The sequence below is a fragment of the Nothobranchius furzeri genome, chromosome 4 (assembly GCF_043380555.1).
Source record: "Nothobranchius furzeri strain GRZ-AD chromosome 4, NfurGRZ-RIMD1, whole genome shotgun sequence".
Lineage (NCBI taxonomy): Eukaryota > Metazoa > Chordata > Actinopteri > Cyprinodontiformes > Nothobranchiidae > Nothobranchius > Nothobranchius furzeri.
The window spans coordinates 61,751,853-61,770,983 of record NC_091744.1 but is presented as its reverse complement, the minus strand read 5'-3'; the positions used below and the strand labels follow the sequence as shown (position 1 = coordinate 61,770,983).

At 41.1% G+C, this 19,131-nt stretch overlaps 1 protein-coding gene across 5 annotated transcripts in view; it reads left to right on the top strand.

Annotated features, from left to right (window-relative positions):
* Positions 1-19,131, top strand: part of plxnb2b (plexin b2b) — a 160,076-nt gene that overhangs the window by 125,376 nt on the left and 15,569 nt on the right. For all 5 annotated transcript variants that reach the window (XM_054732887.2, XM_054732888.2, XM_054732886.2 and 2 more), the window contains 16 exons: positions 180-291; positions 643-744; positions 1,774-1,869; positions 2,425-2,512; positions 4,136-4,311; positions 5,039-5,187; positions 7,998-8,109; positions 9,452-9,588; positions 10,125-10,307; positions 11,567-11,660; positions 13,741-13,938; positions 14,521-14,700; positions 16,504-16,640; positions 16,798-16,898; positions 16,985-17,214; positions 18,717-18,898. In XM_054732887.2, the coding sequence (XP_054588862.1) occupies positions 180-291; positions 643-744; positions 1,774-1,869; positions 2,425-2,512; positions 4,136-4,311; positions 5,039-5,187; positions 7,998-8,109; positions 9,452-9,588; positions 10,125-10,307; positions 11,567-11,660; positions 13,741-13,938; positions 14,521-14,700; positions 16,504-16,640; positions 16,798-16,898; positions 16,985-17,214; positions 18,717-18,898 (2,277 nt within the window). The remainder of the gene's footprint in view (positions 1-179; positions 292-642; positions 745-1,773; positions 1,870-2,424; positions 2,513-4,135; positions 4,312-5,038; positions 5,188-7,997; positions 8,110-9,451; positions 9,589-10,124; positions 10,308-11,566; positions 11,661-13,740; positions 13,939-14,520; positions 14,701-16,503; positions 16,641-16,797; positions 16,899-16,984; positions 17,215-18,716; positions 18,899-19,131) is intronic.

Here is a 19,131-nt window from a genome sequence, read left to right as displayed (position 1 = left end):
GAGCTTTGCTTATGTGAAGTTGCACAGATCCATTTCATTGTCAGCACCATAGATTTTAGTTCCAGACGCTCTCTGATGAGTTTGCATGTTTGTAAATTTTGTTTGCATGTGCTTTTATTTGTGCATCTGCAGTAATCTAATTATGTGTGTAAAAAATAAATTCACATTTGTGTCTGCAGGTGCATGTCGTGTGTGAGCAGTTCATGGGGTTGTCAGTGGAATACACTTGATCACACCTGCAGCGACAAGGATGACGCCGTGGTGGGTCCAAACATCATCGGACACCGTAAGGTGAGTCGCTGTACAGCAGAGGTCAAGATCTCTATCAATTACGGTACGAGTTTGATGAATGCTGCCGCACGCAGAGCAGAATTTTAAAAGACTCATCTAATTGCCACATGTGATGCACGTTCTCCTGGAAAATTAATAAAAGCCCAAATCCCTCTATCTGCTGCCACCATCTTGCATGGTGACTGTTGCGGGTGGAGGATATCAATTTACAAGTCAGCAGATGTTTCAGCGATGCACTTATCTGTCGCCACAGATGAGAGTGTCCGTTAAGTGGCTTGCATATTTAAAATGTGAATCATTAAAAGTGGGATTGTCTCATTTGTTTTGATGTTTTATTCTTTCCCCCCTCAGGGATCAGAGTGTCCCCAGTTTGAGAACCCAGATCCTGTCCTCATCCCTGTGGGCCACAAGACTCGAATCAGTTTTGAAGGGATCAATTTGAACAACCACAGGGTAAAACGACGCCTTTATTCATCTTAATGTGAGCTATTAGTGACAACACGTTTACAAGTTTAATTCTATGGTTGCTCGACAGTTCTGGTCCCAGTCAGCTGAAGTAAACCTCAGAAGGCTGTGACTGGCTGCACGGTGCCCCCCGGGTGTGAGCAGGCCGAAGTTCCAACCTGTTAAATCAACACATTCTCACACCCAAAGCGTCGAAAAATGACGCGTGTGACCAAGTGTCAAAATGTGACGATTCAGGGTGCCCCAGCGCGTCAGGAGAGGACGCACTGTCCCAGAGAGTCGGTATCTGACGCCCGCGGTGAGACGGACATTTGACCAACTAGTGAACCACTTAACCTTCCTCTCACCCCCATTCTAACCTTAACCAGCTTGCGCATGCAAAGCTTAATTGAAAATTACTGAGTTAACGTTAGGATTGGGGTAAGGGGAGGGTTCCATGTCACCACGGGCGTCAAATACGGACGCCCGCGGTGACACTTGTCCCTGCGTGTCCCTGCGTGTCCCTGCGCGTCTTCTCCCGACACGCTGGGGCACCCTGATCGTCATATTTTGACGCTTGGTCACACGCGTCATTTTTCGACGCTTTGGGTGTGAGAATGTGTTGGTTGAAACTAAAAGCTGGAGTCAGATCCATTGTTTTTTATTGACCATAAAACCACAACAGGAAGTTGTTATCAGAAACGGAAATAGCAAATGCTTCCTGTACATTGCACTTTTCTAGTTTTAATGACCACTCAGAGTGCTTTTCGGTACGAGCCCCATTCAGACACACATCTGTGTGAGGCTTTTATTCAAGTTCGTCTGACATCATGCACACTTATCCAAGGAACTTCATGTTGTCTGGAGTGGCTGGTGATAAAAAGTCTCACTCTTAACTACCTTCTCATCCAGTTTCTCTTCAACAGCATGTAGATTCAGTGATTTAACTTGGACAACTTATTGTTTTTTTGTTCCAAGTTGTCACTTCTGTGCACCAATATGCTCACTGAGGCATCTTTTCTTTCCTTGTTTCTGCAGGATCACGTTTTCACCATCGGCACAGAACTGATGAAGAATGTGGAGGAAGAGGTCAGATCAGAAGACGGACCGTTCTACACTTTCAGCGGCTTCAATGTGAGTGTGGCGGTTAGCTCAATGCTGCACACTTGTTTTGATACAGAGCAGCAAAACACAGGTTTTTGAACTGGCTGCAATTTAGAGCAACACAGAAAAGTAGTTTTCTACCTCATGGTATCAAATCCTTCAAAGCACATCAAGCTGCATGAAGACTTTCTATGTGGAGCTTGTCTTTATGTTCCAGATTTATAAATAAAATCAGCCTATAACAGCTTTTCATGGCTGCTTTAATATTCTCTAGCTCCCTCTAATGGGCCATGCTCCCCTCATTTGAGTTATTTTTGCTCCTTCACCACATTTTGAATCCTGTGATTGGGAAGCTAAAACCATGCTTTGCCCCCAGCTATGTTCTTTTTCCAACACTGATTTCTTCTGCTGAAAATCTGCCACACTGGGTACAATCTTTCTTTACGTCTTTTTTTTTCTTTTCTCTTTTCTCTTGGCATGTGGGAGCAGCAGCCCACTCTGTTTGTAGAGAAGAGTTTAACTGCTATTAATCATTGGATTCTGGATTAATAATTCATTGTTTTTCTTTTCCCCTCGATTTCTTAGTTTTCCTACGACAAGTCACCAGAGACCAATGTTCTTTTCTACGTGAAGGACAAGGACACAGGCAAGAAGATGGACAGCACATTAAATGGTGAATTTTCACACTTTCATTGTGAAGATGTTATTTACCATGCCCTATAGGAGCTTCCATGAAGCTGAGAAATGTACTTATTAAATGGATATTTATATTTTACAGTGTGTTTCTGTGTACGTATGAGTGCTGGGTTTCTGTCTTAGAAAGGAATAGCCTCAGTTTGGAGAAATGGCATCCACGTTCTACTGCTGACAGCTTGTCTGAGCACAACTAAGGCCAAAGTGTGTTCCTGCCGTTTTACACAGCTCCATTCTTTTAAATTTCACAGTGCTTTATGCTAAAAATGTTTTCTAAAGTTCAAAGAAGAATTCTGGTGTTTTTTGTCAGAGGGCACCATCTAGAGGCAGAAAACACCTTAACCCAGAATTTACACCGGAGGCGTCAGCGGTGCAAAACGTGCCCCAGAAGCAGCTTGCGGCAAAAATAGAACCCAATCCCATCTTTAGCGGTGCAAAGCAAGCCGCTTCTGGGACACGCCTGAAATGTTCCACTGTTTATTTGCTTGCATGCTTTAAAGTCTTATTTGTCCAAAAGAAATATCAACAACTCTGCACCAGTCTAGTTACCCCTGCAAATGCACGTGTTTGTCTAATGCTATTGGCTAATGCTGAGCAATGCACAATTCAAATTGCATGGGACTCAACCTGATGGGTTGGGGGGGCTTAGCAAAGAAAAAAAATTTTTTTTTGATGTATTGCCTGGATTATGTCACAGTACAAGGTAAGACTATCACATTCATGTGTTTCTAAAACATTGTACATATTCCCTGAAAAGGGGGAAAACTCCAGATTGCTTCGTTAACACAGTTGTCTAGTTTGTGTAGTGCTATTTATTTTTTTGGCAGAAATATTAAGATATTCCTGTCAGATTTGACCCCCGGATGCACAGGAAGTGCTACATTTAGCTGGTGGTGCTGATTATTACACTTGAGGATTACTACAAAAATCCACATAAACAGCTGTTTATTTCCTAACTGATGAGGAGAAGCACTTTAAAATATAATGTCACATACATATTGATATTTGCTGTGCCTGGAATAGCCTTTAGCCTATCAGTCCTGAAGAACATGACTGTTCAAAAGGATACCTACAAGAGTTGAGAAGGTAATTATAAGCATTACGCAGAAACACTTCAGGATGACAAAACATCCCTTTATGTTATGAATGTAACTGGAAGATCTTCCTGAAGACTTTAAAGGGACCAGAATTACAGATGAAGCCCAAGTGTGATGTGTTCTGATTGGTCAATGCCAGCTCTGCTTGGAGTCAGGATGTCTAACTATGTTCTAAAAACTGCTTGTTTGTGACACCAGTGTTGTGTTAACTGTATCTGATTACTGCCACAGAGATAACTGAGAAATATAAGGCTGGTGATGCGATTCTCTCTGAGAGTCCCAGGTTGCATACGATGTAAAAACAGAAAATTGTTGATTCAGTTCAATCTCCCAGCTCTCAGTCTTCTTTAATTATGAAATAAAAATGCCTGCTACAACCTGGTCACCCAGCATATTTTGACTAATGAGATTGAATTCTGCAGTAACTCTTTGCAAAAGAAACCCCTACATTTTACATTATAATGTAACCACAGCAGTACTGAGGGATGTGCACGCCTCTGTTTCAGTCACCCTGTACAACTGCTCCATGGGGAGGGAGGACTGCAGCCTCTGCAAGTATGCCGACTCAAAGTACAGGTGTGTGTGGTGCAGCAAGCAGAACTCGTGTGTGTACGAGAAGCTCTGCAGCGCTTTACAGGGGGGTCCCCAAAACACAGAGTGCCCCAACCCCACAATCACTAACGTGAGTAGTAGCATCTTTGTATTCTTGTTGTGTTTACTCCTAAAATGGAACCGGTGCCTTCCTCTAAGACTTTGTGATTAGCAGTAAAAAAGACGATATTGACCTTTTTGACTGAAATATCGAACTGAGCCGTTTATTGACTACATGTTTGCCTCATCTGTATGTTGACAGAATATTCAGGAATCTCCTTGAGAGCTCGCTGCGGCATTGCTCAATCATGTCTAGACTGGATCAATATTTAGTCCACTTTGGTAATTGTTGGTGCCTTTTTGTCATTGACACAAACTACCAGAATTGTGCTGCTATCATCCTGGCAGGGATTATCACTAATATTACTCCCAAACAGAAACACAAGCAGATAAGATAAAAACATGGTGGATAAACGGTCACTGACAGGATTTATTTAATTTTATTTTATTTTGCAGGTTTTTATACAATATATGAAGCAATAAATGCACATACTGTTATAGAGGATATGGTGTGCTTAAATTGAGCATCAGTCAATGGCTAATTCATGCTCACACACACACGCACACATACACAGACACAACTGGTATTAAAGTAATTTTCCACCATGGCTGTGAATATAAAACAATTTGTTGAATGCATGGTCAAACAGCATGAGTAAATCTCTCGTATTTTCTTATAGCACAACTAATCTGCTTAAATCTCTTTCAAATCCCTTCTACCTATAACCCCCCCCTGCACACCATATCTCTCCATCCAGATCATCCCTCGCTTTGGCCCCACGCTGGGAGGCATCTCCATCACCATCCGGGGCTCTAACCTCGGCATTCATAAGGAAGATATTAAAAACATCACAGTTGTCGGGGAGCCCTGCACCCACAAGGAGGAAAAGTATTCAGTCTCCACCAGGTAATAAACACCACACACATGTGTATGAGCACCAGCGCCGTCAGACGCTGCTGACAGTTCCTGACATTCCTCTTGTAAACCTCTGACTTTATATCAGATCATTGCTTTTATCTGATGATCTTCAGCTGCAGGTTGATATGTTTTTGAGAATATGGCAGCCGCTAAAATTCACACGCATTTTTCACTAAATGTAAAACAGATAAATAAATCTGAAGTTTAAGTTGCAGCTTGAGGAAGGTGGTTTTGATGTAGTCTTTGATGGTGCTACATACTAATTAAGTCATCTCAAATAAAACAACTGAAACAAGAAAAGCTAGATTCATTATAAATGACTTTTGCAAAGAACAAACAACAGCAGGCATAGCTGTAAAAGTTTTTCCCCATCTACTCTTCGATGGGGGAAAAAATCAACTTGAATCATTTTGACTTCCACATTCTGCGCGCAGCAGATGCAGCATGACTATGAGCTGAAGTCAGGAGAAGGCAAAGCTAAGAGGCTGGATATTTCCAATCTGAGGAGAATAACATGTATGTCTTGCAGGAACCTTACTGCAAAAATGTTTCTTGAATTCCATGTACCTTAGTGGAAGCTTTTATTTTACTAAGTGTTTAAGTTTATTTTCAAAAATGACAAAGGAAAAGGTGGGAAAGGCCTTAAATCTAGACTGTCAGTTTGTGGAAGCAAAAGGATGCTTGCACTGTCATGCTGCACTGGAACCTTGACAGCCCCGAACAGTGTGGTACCGATCCAATCACAGTGCTCTATCCACCAGTTAAGCAGGATGTTACTTGCGACTGAGCAAAAATTAGATGGCAATGGCTCTGTAGCAGTCCAATCACAGTGCTCTATTGGTTTGGTGGGCCAACCACAGTACTGTGGGCGGGATGTAACTAAAAAAATTAAGATGGCGGTGGCTCGTTGGAAAGGCTTTGTCATCAACTTTGGACTTTAGGGCTTTTGTTATCAAATAGTATCGGAGACAATTTGACAGACAACCGCAGATCCCGCACCACATATGATGGTTTACCAGGCTAGGGTAGTGCATCTGTGGCATGAAAAATGCAGAGGAGAGCAGATTAAATGTGTTCTTTTTTTTTTTTTGACAAAACGTTTAGTTTATTGGTTGGCATCAGAATGTGAAAAAGCATTTATAGCAATATGACCAAAATGCTCCAGAAATACATCTCCTACCGCACCTATAAGTGGATTTAACCCCTCATAGCAGTCTGGTACCTGTCACCTCTCTATGTAAATCCCACTGCTGTAACAGAAACCCATCTCAGATTTTTGGTGCTCTTTTCACCTCGCTCCGTTGGTCCTTTAACTGGAAATGGACTCTTAAAAATGTTGTTTGAATTAACCTAAGGTCTTCCAAATGCACCCCAGTCATGACTGGGTTTAAAATGTGCACACTTCATACAAATAGTCTATAAAAGTGGAAACAGTCACTTGCCAGAGCTGTTGGCACCTGGCAGTATGCAGCTACGTTTACGACAAATTCTTGCCCCACCATCTGCATGAGGCGTAAAAGAGGATTTATGTGACCAGATGGAGGTGTTTCACTCCTAAATCATGCACTTTTGTTGCTAAGATGGTTGTGCTGCTCTTGTTGCTGTTTGCTGCTGTGCTTATTCGTTTCCCTGCTAGCATTATTTGACAGGGCTTGCTTTGCAATGCTTTATTCTTTCACTTAATTTTAGCTTCTCATTATTTTATTGTGGCCCTGCTGTTTGCGTGTTTTCTATTGAAATGAACTCTTTCTCTTTGCAATCCATTTTTCCTACACACTGCTGCGGGCTTGGATGTGTTTATTGCATGATATAAAATTTCAAACACTAGATTATGGAAATATTTCAGAGTAATAGAAGCAGAGATCTGACATTAGAAATGGTTCTGCATTTATAGCTACTGAACCAACAATCTGTTTGTTGTTTACCACGTGTGTAAAATGTATAAATATTTGCCTGTGTGTGTGCCTGTGTGTGTGTGTGTGCATGTTTTAGCAGCTCATCTGGATGGATTTTAATAATTGGATTTAAGCTCTTAAGATTTTTTTTTTATCTGAATAACTGTTGGAGAGGTGGAAGTGTTTAGTCCTCATTTACCAACAGAAACCTTGAAGAGGTCCTTCACCAGTTTTTACTTATTGTTTTAGAAAATAATCCATCACTCTGCAGGCTGAATGTGAAAATGGTCTCCTACACCTATCTCCTGCATTAGCTTCTGACAGAAAATAGACGGTGAAACTCGAGGATTAGAAGGCTCTGTCAAGCTGACACTTGGACTCACCCATCTTGACTCACAACGGGGAAGGATGTTGTTGGTTAAATGTCCAGGAAACAGCAGAGAATGTCTCGACTAGTAGAAGCTAACTATTAGCATTAGCAACTCCACCACACAGCAGAACACCTCCAGGCTTGTGTTATGTAAAAATCATTAACGTTGGGGAGCAGTCAGTGGTAGAGTTGTGTTGCTGTTAGCCAATCAGAGGCAAGGTGTTCAAATATCAGGAAATAAGTCTCCAAATCCTGCTATCTGAAGCATTTTTCTCCAACGGAATTCTCTGAAACTGACGCATCTGAGCTATTTTTTCCCCTGAGCTCGACTTACAAGAGACCACTGCAAATGTGTTAAAATATGAGTGATGGACTTCTTTAACTTGGCTGGTTTGGTTCCTGAAGGACTGATTGTTTTACCAAGCCTCTGGGAAATTTTGGCAGCAGACCTGGTCATCTAATCATGAAAATAATCACTTGCATTTTGGGCTGAAAATATTTCCTCAACTGTGTTTTATTTTTGCTGTTTCCAGTGTGGTGTGTGAGATCAAAGCGATTGACCCTAAAAAGACACCCTGGGGTCAGGTAGAGGTGGTAGTAAACGGAGGGAAGAGAGGAACCTCCTCCATGTACTTCACCTACAGGGTAAGCACACAAACACTTAAGGCTGATTCATACTGACACTGCTCCAGCATGTCGGATCTGTTGGATCGCCATGATGCGACGTCTTATGGGTGATCCAACAATGTTGGATCGCGTTGGAACGTCGGTTGGAGTCGAGCTCTATTTTCTAAACATCCGACGGCGGCGTTGTATGCTGGACGTCTGTTATTGGTCAGCCAAACAACCCAACGTCATTTCCGGCACGACGTAGCTTCCCTTAAAAAATGTTCAATGGACGGACACTCCACAGACGCCTCTTCCTTCATCGTTCTCGCTGTGCTCTTTCTAATAATAGTTGTTGTTCTTTTAGCTCGAGCAGCTCCTGCTCAGTAAGAATTTGCTTTGTGTCTGTGTCGTCCATCTTTTCGCGTCGCAAATAGTAAATAGTAGTAGGGCAGACACGTCACTGCAAGAGTATGCTCACCTGCGTAGGAGCGCGCTCTCTGTTGTTTTGGCAGAGAATTTCTTCAAACCTCAGGCCAATAAGTTAGGAATGCGCCTCCTGCTGTCCTGGGGGAGAATTTCTTTGCAACAGATCGGGCCAGTATGAATACAGAGGAGATTCAACGCTGCAGCAGCGGGGGGGGGGGACGCAAATGTGCCTTTGCTTAAGCATGAATCAGGCTTTAGCTGCACTAACCCTCCCACTGTCCTAAAGGGTGTGACCCTGCGAGGAAAGCTGACCATTGAGCAGGGTTGATGGTTTATCCCTTGGGTCCATGTGGCAGGGGTGAGGAGTGAGCACCGCCTCACCCCTACCACGTGGACCTCAAGGGATAAACCATCAATCCTGCTCAATGGTCAACTTTCCTTGCAGGGTCACCCATAAAGACAGCGGGAGGGTTAAACATGTAAACTTTCTATTCAAGGGTATTAAAAATCTAAACTTTCAGATGATCATAATGTCAAGAATCCTGGATCATTTGCTGAAGCAAGAATGTGTGTTCCTCTTTAATCAGATTCTGCGCAGTAGTTTGTCTTTTTTTTCTACTCAAATCCTTTTATCAGGCCATGGCATATCTATTTAACTGGCCGTTCGTATCTCTGTTTCTGTTGAAACTTCCCAAAAGGGAATAGCTTCAATGAAGTGTTTGCTCAGCGAATTAAGGCAGATGTGGATGGGTTTGTGTCAGAATGTTTCTGATAGAGCGAGTGGGGGAAGTTCAAGGAGCCTGAGAGGAAATGTGCGTGTGTATGACAAAGTAATGTAGGAGCCTGTGCCTTTGAGATTGTGTGTGTACTTGTGAATCTTATTTAAGGGAAATGTGTGCGTATTAAAGTTGTACTTGGTGATTAATCCTCCCCTTCACCACTTTTCCATTAGGACCCCATTCCTGTTGAAGTGACACCTACTAAAGGCCCTAAAGCAGGGGGCACACTCATTACCATCTCTGGAACATTCCTGGAAACTGGCAGTAAGGAGGATATCCTTGTTAACGTCGGAGGCGTGGACTGTTCTGTGTAAGGATTTCTGATGTTAATAGTTGTCATTAATGCAGCCTGTTCTGTTTTAAAGCAGCCTGTTCAGATTAGCTTAATATCAAACATGACAAAACTGGATAACCAGCCTCTGTGTTTTCTATAAATATTTAATGTAGGCAAACGTGTGCCTTTGTTAAATATTTAGTGAAACCACAAGGTGCTGGTTATCCAGTTTCTTTAGATTCTTCAGAACCTTGCACCCATCTACCCACTACATCTCCTCGCAATTGTGAAGTTAAAAAAAAACCGCCGTAGAATAAATGTTGAAGTTACACTCTGTCTCTTCTCTTGATTACAAATGTTCCTTCTAAATCAGTCTGCAGTGACATTTCAGAGAGTTAACAGAAAAATAATCAGCCAAAAATCTACCAAAGCCAGGATTGAACAAACTGTCAGGCAGCTGCCATGTTGGCTTGTACTGTATGTTGACCTTTTGCAGCCCCCCACTCCTCCCCCGTTGCCTCCTACCCTCTTCTTCAGTCAGCAGGTACTGAGCTTTGTCCTTGTCTTGGCAGGGAGCACTTTGGGGAAGAGATTATCTGCAGGACAGGCGAATACCGAGCAGAAAAGGTGCCCTCCGACCTTCTTAAAGTCACTATTCAGTATGGAAAGAACACCGTGAAAACCATCTCAAGTGCCTTCCAGTTCATGGAAAATCCGATTGTGCTGGGCCATGAGCCCAAAACGAGCTTTGCCTGGTCAGTTCAACAAAAGCATGCATCTAAAATCATAGTCCACTGTTTTTCTGACTGATAAATACTGAATCTTTCACTGTTCTCTTGTCTTCTTGAATGTATGTAACATAGGAAATTCTGAGAGATTTTCATTTTTTTTAAAGATGTATTTTTCCTATCCTGGCCACTCAGCATGAAGGTGTTTTCTGTTGCAGAGATTTGTACATTAGATCTGATCCAGAGAACTCAGATGAACTTTGACAAATGAAGATTCATTGTGACTTATTTACAACTTAAGAACGGGTAGTGTTCTACCAAACAAATATCCCAGACAAGCCCCCAAATAATATAATGGCTCAACTTGTTGGGCTGCAACCTGAAATCAGAGACCTAATGTTAAAAGTTTAGGATTATTTTTATTATTAATGGGTAAATTTGGACTTTTATATTTACATATCTAGGAACTTTGCTGTAACAACCCACAGTCTCACTGTCAGGTGTTGTATTGTTTTGAAAGCTTTAGGGATTGGGCCGCTATAATCCAGAACAAGTCGATTGTACCTAAATCTCTGCAAGAGAAGTGATGTAGAAAATGTTGTAGAGCCCAGTAATGTGAATGAAAACACAAAGACGAGTCACACACTGATTTCACCTTTGGAATAACTTGTAGTCTGGAAATATTTAAAATAGAAAAGCTTAAAAATGAAAAGCCTGGTATAATGCCATGGGTAAATCAGAGGTTCCCACATGTTTCAGCTTTTTATTTATTTTAAATAAAACTTGCGATCCCAGTTTTTGCTTTTAAAATTATACAATTATTGTTTGTAAATAACAATGGAGAATTTTTTAAAAGATTACAGCTTGAAGATACATGATTTTACATAATAAAGTGCATTTTATTTGACATCTTAAGACTCCACTTCCCCACCCCCCACCCATAGTGGGTCCTGACTCTGATCTCATGAACTTCTGCTGTTGATTACTGACCACTCAGGAATAAATTTTCCATTTTTCCTTTTTAAATACTTTTATATTGAAGTTAAACACTGACAAAGGTTTTCAATGTCAAACACTCACTATTTTAATAGAATAATTTATTCCACTGCATATTCAGCTACTAATCATTCATTGGTTTTAAAAACTGTGGATTTTGATGTGAAGATTAAAACGTGCCTTTTTTTTCTGTCTTTACGTTAAATATTTGTCATGATTCCGGTTACTTTTTAACCTTATCTGTCTTGTCTGATGAGCTTCTCTGTATGTGGCCTATGTGTGTGTTTTAGTGGAGGGAGGAACATTTTAATCACTGGCTCTGGTTTCGACCTAATCCAGACTGCTCTCATGAAGGTCCAGGGAGACAACTCATCGGCTGTTGAGGTCTGGATTCATTTTATTTGTCAGCTTTTTATGTTACTTGTTCTCTAAGTTTTGCTCTACTAAAACTTTTACCTACCATTTTCCTGCCCTCTAAGGAACTGATCAGCTCCTTCGTATCTCACCACACTGACCAGTACACTCTGAAAAGCTTCACCATTGTTACGACATCTGCATGTTTCCATGTCTTCATGTTTTAGCTGATCAGTGAGATTCCGTAAATCCCCAAAACCTGTTGAATGGTAGATAACAGAGCTATTGTTTCACTCTCCCTAAAACAGAACAATATTCCTCGACTGGTTTTAATTGCTTTAGCCTGAATCTGCCAGGAAACTTCCTGCAGAAAGTTTCCTCACTGCTTCCTCCCAGTTGACCTTCTGTGTATCGGATGCTGTAAGGTTGTAGTAATTTTGTTCATTTCACTTAAAGGGCTAGACTTAATTCCAGAATTAAGGTTGCATAAGATTATATGGCTGTGCAGGGTTTTATTACTTTGCATCCCTGCCAAGTTCTTGGGCCCTGCTGCCCAGGGAAAGAGGAGATTTAGTGAATACTTCTGGCCACCACAAGCCAGCACTGGATGCAAAATGTTATCTCAAAGGCAATGACTGCTCAAATTAATAAGCTCCTCTTGGTTTAACTCTGTCCAACTAGAGCCAAATAGGGAAACTCATTATGACTGCTGGCATGTGGTACAAATGATTTGTAGAGTCAGGTTTGTCGCTCAGTAAAGGGCTTTCCTTTTCTTCTCCTTTCTGTTTAGGCCCCCTGGTACTTGTAATTTTATAGGAAGACTTCAGAGGTCCCTGCACACGCTGTTTGATGTTGGAGCAGGTTGCAGCTCACAAGCAGCTATCTAATGAACCCAACCGCATCATAAAACTGTTTATTAATGTATGACCCATTTTAGAGTAGGTTCTTTTTATCGTAGGTAATAAACATTGACCATACCAATGCTTTCATGGGAGCTTTTTCTCTTTTTTGTTTGTTCGAAGTTTGAGGGTGAAATACCCCTATAGTATACCATGATTATGGAGGCATTGTGGTATATTAGCAGGATAATCTCACGCTAATAAGGTTTTAACTTGACTTGACATTTAAAATATTTGTAGTGTAAACATGCTGAGAGGTAAATACCTGAAATATATTCGCTGCAGCAGACTTATCCATTAGCTGTGCTTTCAGTTATGTCAAACACCTGTGTGACGCAGGTGTTTGACATAACTGACCTTTTTAACTAAGGACTGTTTTGTGTGGAATTCCACAACTCCTGATGAAGGTCTCTGACTGAAAGCTCGACTAATAAAGCTCTCACATCGCAGATTGAAGCGTGCGGATTCTTATCTTGTTCATTCCTCTTTTGATCCAGCACCTTACCCAGATGAGCGGTGACTCCTACTCTCATTCGAAGTTAAAATAGAGAAATAAACAGACTTTTGCACCATATCCTCATTTTTTAAGTTTCAACTGTAGTTACACATGCTCAACAGTAAAGAGTACAGTATATTTAACTCATTGAGTAAATCTTACAAATAGAAACGATCAATAATCTTGACATAGTTGCAAATCAGACTGCTTGCTGTTGCATAATAGATTATTAATCATGCACATAAATCTTAAGTTTACATGTTTTTAGAACTAATCGGTTTTAGGAAAAACTGGATAAAACAAAAAAATCTGCACTTTGGAGAATTTAATGAGGTCAGTTGGATGAGATATACTTGATGTACCATGCACCAGGCTCTTGTTTCTGGGGAAACTGTAAAACTGAGATGAGATTTATAACTAATGTGGGAAAAAAAAATGAAAATGAGTTAGTGCAACTTTTAAAGAAGGCTTGAGGGGTGTGACTCTGCCATTAGTTATTCATCGGGGCAGCTGTTTTGTTTTGTGACTGGCTACAGTTTTAATGGAGTTATTTAATGTAATTTTTCCCTCCCAACACAAAACAAAACCCCACAACACTGTTTACCTTGGATCTCTAACCCTTTCTATTAATTTATACTGAGATTTGTTGTCCTTTTTGTTGGATTCGCTTTTTTTTTCGTGCTGTTTTCTAAACCTTCCCCCTATTCTAACTCAGTACTCCCATGAGAGGAACGACACCATCATCCATTTTCGGTCTCCGGCCATAAACAGATCCCTGAGCCAACCCTTCAGAACCTACATCCAGCTGGACAACTGGATAAAGGAGCTGAAGCCCTTCGACTATCACCCCGACCCCAGCTTCGATGAGCTGACGAAGACGGTCATCACTGAGACCAGCATCATCATCGTCACTGTGAGTGCAGATTCACCAACCGCCTTAATGCCGCAGCTGAAAAAAGACCAGAAAAGGCTCGTCTTTAGTTAAAAGGATGTAAGACAGATTGCTTCATTATCTGACTGGAGGATGTAAATGGAAAAGATGCTGGATTTACATTCCTAGCTGCTTATGTCGTGTTTTAGTTTTGCTGCACAGTGGAGAAAACATTAAACAGCACAGTATGCTTATCAAATTATTAATGCACAGTAACATAAAAACCAGAAGTAGGATTGTTTATTAGTAAAGGACTGTAGTAAACTATCCACATGCAACTAAATGAGAATAAACAGTTTTGTTTTAAATATTTTCATATTTTAATGAAAAACAAGTGATTTCTGCTTACAGTCATAATAAATGTAGTACTTCAATTACTTCTTGCTCATGAAGCAGCAAATAACTGTTAATAGTTTACACTTTCCCTCCATTTCTAATGAAGGTCCTTAAAATAATGCTTTCCTTGCTCGTTATATGATGAATCTAATTACTGGAAATTAATTATTTTCCTCCATGCTGTTCAGCCGCAACATTTTAAGCATTTCAGTCGCTCTCCCCCTGCAGGGTCGAGGATTCTCCAGAGCTATGACAGCCAGCGAGGCTCAAGCGTTTGTGGGTGACGTTCAGTGTCTCGTGAACACACTTCAGGATGAAAAACTGTTCTTGGACCCACCCTCCACCACGCCGCGCGCTCGCTCCAGACGCCAGCGCCGAGACACCCGGCCAGAGCTCCTGGATCTTGTGGTAGGACCTGATGAAGCCAGTCAGTGCAGTTTATTTCCGTAAGCCCAGAAAATTCAGCATTGCGAGGATGTTTGCAGTAAAACATGAAGAGGTGTAAAAGTTTTAATTAAGCCTGTAGGTCCTTGAATAATAAAAAGCTAATCAGTGACTAATTATCTACTTAAATTTTTTTTTTTTTAGATCTGGAGCTTTTTTTTTTGTCAGTAAGGGTAAAAAAAAAACATCAATATTCCCCTGATTAATAGTTAATGTGGTTTGTAAAAATAATAAACTACCAAGAGAATTTCTAAACAGCATATTGAATTAGAAGAGTTTTTCAAATATATATATATAATAAAAAGAAATGGCCTGAGAATATCTTTTTAGCTTTCCTTGCAAACACGTTTGTTTATTTTAATGTGTGTTGCAGACACATTTATTAACTTGCAAAGGCCTTTATCTGTATAGTAACTGGTTTAAAAGCCTTCAGAAGATGAGCTCACTTAAGATGTTTTTAAAAACATTTCACCTAACTGAGCAGTTTTCATGTAGCTGCAGGGTTGCATTTAATTTAATCCAACCCACCATTGTGATGAATAGTGTAATTCTCTCATGGGTGAGTCCTGTAAGTGAGCTTTTGTTTCACTTCTGTGGGTGTGGCTGTTTAAAGATGTGACGCTACAGAGCTGTTAATGACACAAAATGATCAACATTAAAGGGATACTTAGCAACTCATTCATATTTTTAAAGAGCAAGTCACCCCCAAATCACCCTTTTTGGCTGATAAACTTTCTCTCTCTCTCTCTCTCTCTCTCTCTCTCTCTCTCTCTCTCTCTCTCTCTCTCTCTCTCTCTCTCTCTCTCTCTCTCTCTCTCTCTCTCTCTCTCTCTCTCTCTCTCTCTCTCTCTCTTTCTCTCTCTCTCTCTCTCTCTCTCTCTCTCTATATATATATATATATATATATGTGTGTATATATATATATATATATATATATATATATATATATATATGAATAACCGTGCTGTAGACAGGTGTAGTCAGTAATGTGGCACTTTAGTGCATCTTAGTTAATATTGAAATAATCTGCCTAAAACTGTCAGTGTTCCTCCCTCTTCAGGTAAAACCTTTGCACTACATTTGAATTTGAATCTGCTATCGCTATGAGCTAAAAGATACCCTGTGATGTTAGCTGGAACCATATGATATCACAATGCCACTGTGAGCTTGTGTGTGTGTGTGTGTGTGTGTGTGTGTGTGTGCGCGCGCGCACGCGCGTGTGTGACTTGCTCTTTAAATCCTTTTCTTAAGCCAGTATGTGCTAAAATGACCCTTTTCAGGTTTTAATGAAAAGCCACCCAGCCCCTATCACCCCCTGTGGCCAGAATATTCCACAGAATAAGTCCACTGTTGGACTTAGAACTAATTGAGCAGACATACCTGGCGCTGCAGTCTGGTTCCAGCAGGTTTCCAGCATGTTGTAAATCATGAACACAGCTGATTTGTTTAATTTAGTGATGGGCCACTCCTGTAGACACTAAGGAAGTCTGGGAGACATTTCAGCTTTTAGATAAAGGTGTTAAAACGATGAACGCACAGCGAGGGGATAAGTTTTGCTTTCATTTCTACAAACGGACACTGGGGGTTGCTACAAGCAAGCCAAAACTGCCTAGTTCCCCTTTAAAAAGAAGAAAAGATTAAAGTGTAAAAATGCTGTTGGTCACCTCCTGACGTGTTTTTATGTTGGGATGTCTGTAATACACAACCTTGTTGCTAAAATCTGAAAGTGTGATGATTTTAGGACTTACGCTCTGTGTTTATCCACAGATCAAATTTGGGAAAGGAGAATGGATGGTGGGCTCGGTGCAGTACCAGAAGAAGGATGATTTGTCTTTCTACATCATCATCCCGGCCGTTATCGTGCCCATGCTGCTCATCATCATTATTTCTATCTACTGCTACAGGTGAATGAAGCCCGCTCAGGGAAACCATTCATCAAACGTTCTGGTGTATAAATGAGCTGGAGAGTTGTTCTAAAATATAACAAGATTGCAAATGAAATGTCTTTAATTCTGCTGGTTTCAGCTGATGGCTGTGTGTTTGCTTGTGGTGTCTGTTCAGGAGAAAGAGTCAACAGGCAGAAAGGGAGTATGAGAAGGTGAAGCACCAGCTCGACAACCTGGAGGAAAGTGTTCGAGAGCGCTGCAAGAAAGAATTCACAGGTAACTGCAGATTTGCAAAAACAATACCAGAAAAGTTTTTCATTTTAAGAAGAATATAAAACAGATAACTTGTTGCTATCTCACAGACTTGATGATCGAGATGGAGGACCACACCAACGACGTGAGCGAGGGACGAATCCCATTTCTGGACTACAAGACCTACACCGACAGGGTTTTCTTCCTGCCCTCTAAAGACGGTGCGAATGACGTGATGATCACCGGGAAGCTGGACATCCCAGAGGCTCGAAAGGCTATGGTGACGCAGGCGCTCAACCAGTTCTCCAACCTTTTGAACTCCAAGACTTTCCTCATCAATGTAACTATTAAACACGTTTAATGTCATGTTGTCTCAACCGTCTCAGTCTGAAAGAATGTATTTTTGCCCTAACACCGTAGCCTTTACATCTCTTTGTCTGACTCCATGATCACAGTGTGTTTACATTTGCGTTGCAACACAAATACTGAACATTTTTAGGAGTACTGTGAATAAATGATGCCTTCCTTTTCCCTTTGGGATATTTTACTATTTTGCTCATGAGCCATGTGCCTCCAAATCTAGCAGTAGCCAAATGATTTAGCTCTGCGGGTCAGTCTAGCCATGTTCTACTGTAACCTCAGCAGCTCTACCACTGGCCTGAACAGTTGTATATCTTGTCAATCACAACAGAATGGCACTCATTTGAAACGGCTCTGGCATCAACTTTGACCAATTTAGACTTGGGCTTTACTTTGAAACACTAGCAGGCATCCTTTTATTTTGAAAAACGCTGTATTTACGCTACTTTGACGTTGTTTGGTGGACCGTCCAGTTGACGGATTTCCACAATGATCAATAGGTCGTATTTGTTTGTTGCTTTGTTCCAGTTGCAAGTAATTTACATGAAACCCAGAAATTAAATCTTTGGAGTAGAAACAAAACAATTATTTGAGGTTTTGCATTATTCTGTTGCTGCTTTAATAGTAGCTCTGATAGAAATTACTAACAGATTAACCCAAAGCAAATTATCACCTATGTGAATATATAGTCTGGTCATGACCCATGGGCAGATCTCTATTGGACAACGAACACCATGACATACTCACCGCTATAGATATCAGTCAACTGAGCAGTCTGCCATACACTGTCGAAGAAGACTCAAATGCATCCTTCTAAATAAAGGACTTAAGTACCTCAAGCTGCCGCCATCTATGTTTCGTTCAGTCGCCGTAACATCCTGCCCACCAAACCGATAGAGCCCTGTGAGTGGCGAGGCACAAGGCTGCTCGAGCCTGCTGAGGCTCCTATGGAGTGTGGCTATATCAACCTACAGAGTAAAATAATTCAGCTTCTGCTGCCCTCTGTCAAGATTTCTAGACTGGATTATTACTCTTAGCTACCCTGTGTTTAATATCCCCTAAAGGAGTTTTTTTAGCATTGTTGACAATTTCTCAAACTTATAAAGTCGTGGTCCTGTTTCTCAGATAAAGAACGGTCTCATGCTCTAGTTTGAGGGGTACAACATCAGAAGTGCAGCACAGAAGGAGATGTGTGAAATTTCATTTTAATCCAGTAATGTTGGCGTAGTCTCTGAGGTGTTAACTGCGTGCGTGGGGGTGATTCTTCTCCCACTAATTGGTCTCATTTCTGAGCCACAATGTTTTACAGGGCAGAACCAAAATTACCTTGATAATTATCATTTTCAGTAGCGTTAGTCATTTGATAATTCAAAAGCACATTATGTTGGATTTGCTCTTCTATGTGTGAGAGCTTCATCGTGATGAATAATTCAGCTCATCATTTGCCTGATTGTGTGTGTGTACGTGTGTGTGTGTTTGTAGTTTATCCGCACCCTGGAGCGCAGTCATGACTTCAATGCCAGGGCCAAGGTGTACTTTGCCTCCCTGCTGACGGTGGCTCTGCACGGGAAGCTGGAATACTACACAGACATCATGCGAACCCTGCTGCTGGAGCTGATGGAGGAGTACGTCCAGAGCAAGAACCCCAAACTGATGCTGCGCAGGTGAGTGCAAAATGGATCTAGTAAATTATCTGTTACTTCTTTAAAATTCAGTATAGTTTAGGTTTTAAGGTGAGCTTGATGGTCAAACTTGTAAAATAAGGTTATAAAATAAGGTTATTTAACACAATGGTAAATGTCTGCTAAAGAGGGAACATGGTGATTGTGGTCATCACTTATCCACAGTTAAGCTGTCTGAAGGTGTTTGGCTTTACCTTTAAAGCCCCGTCATCAGA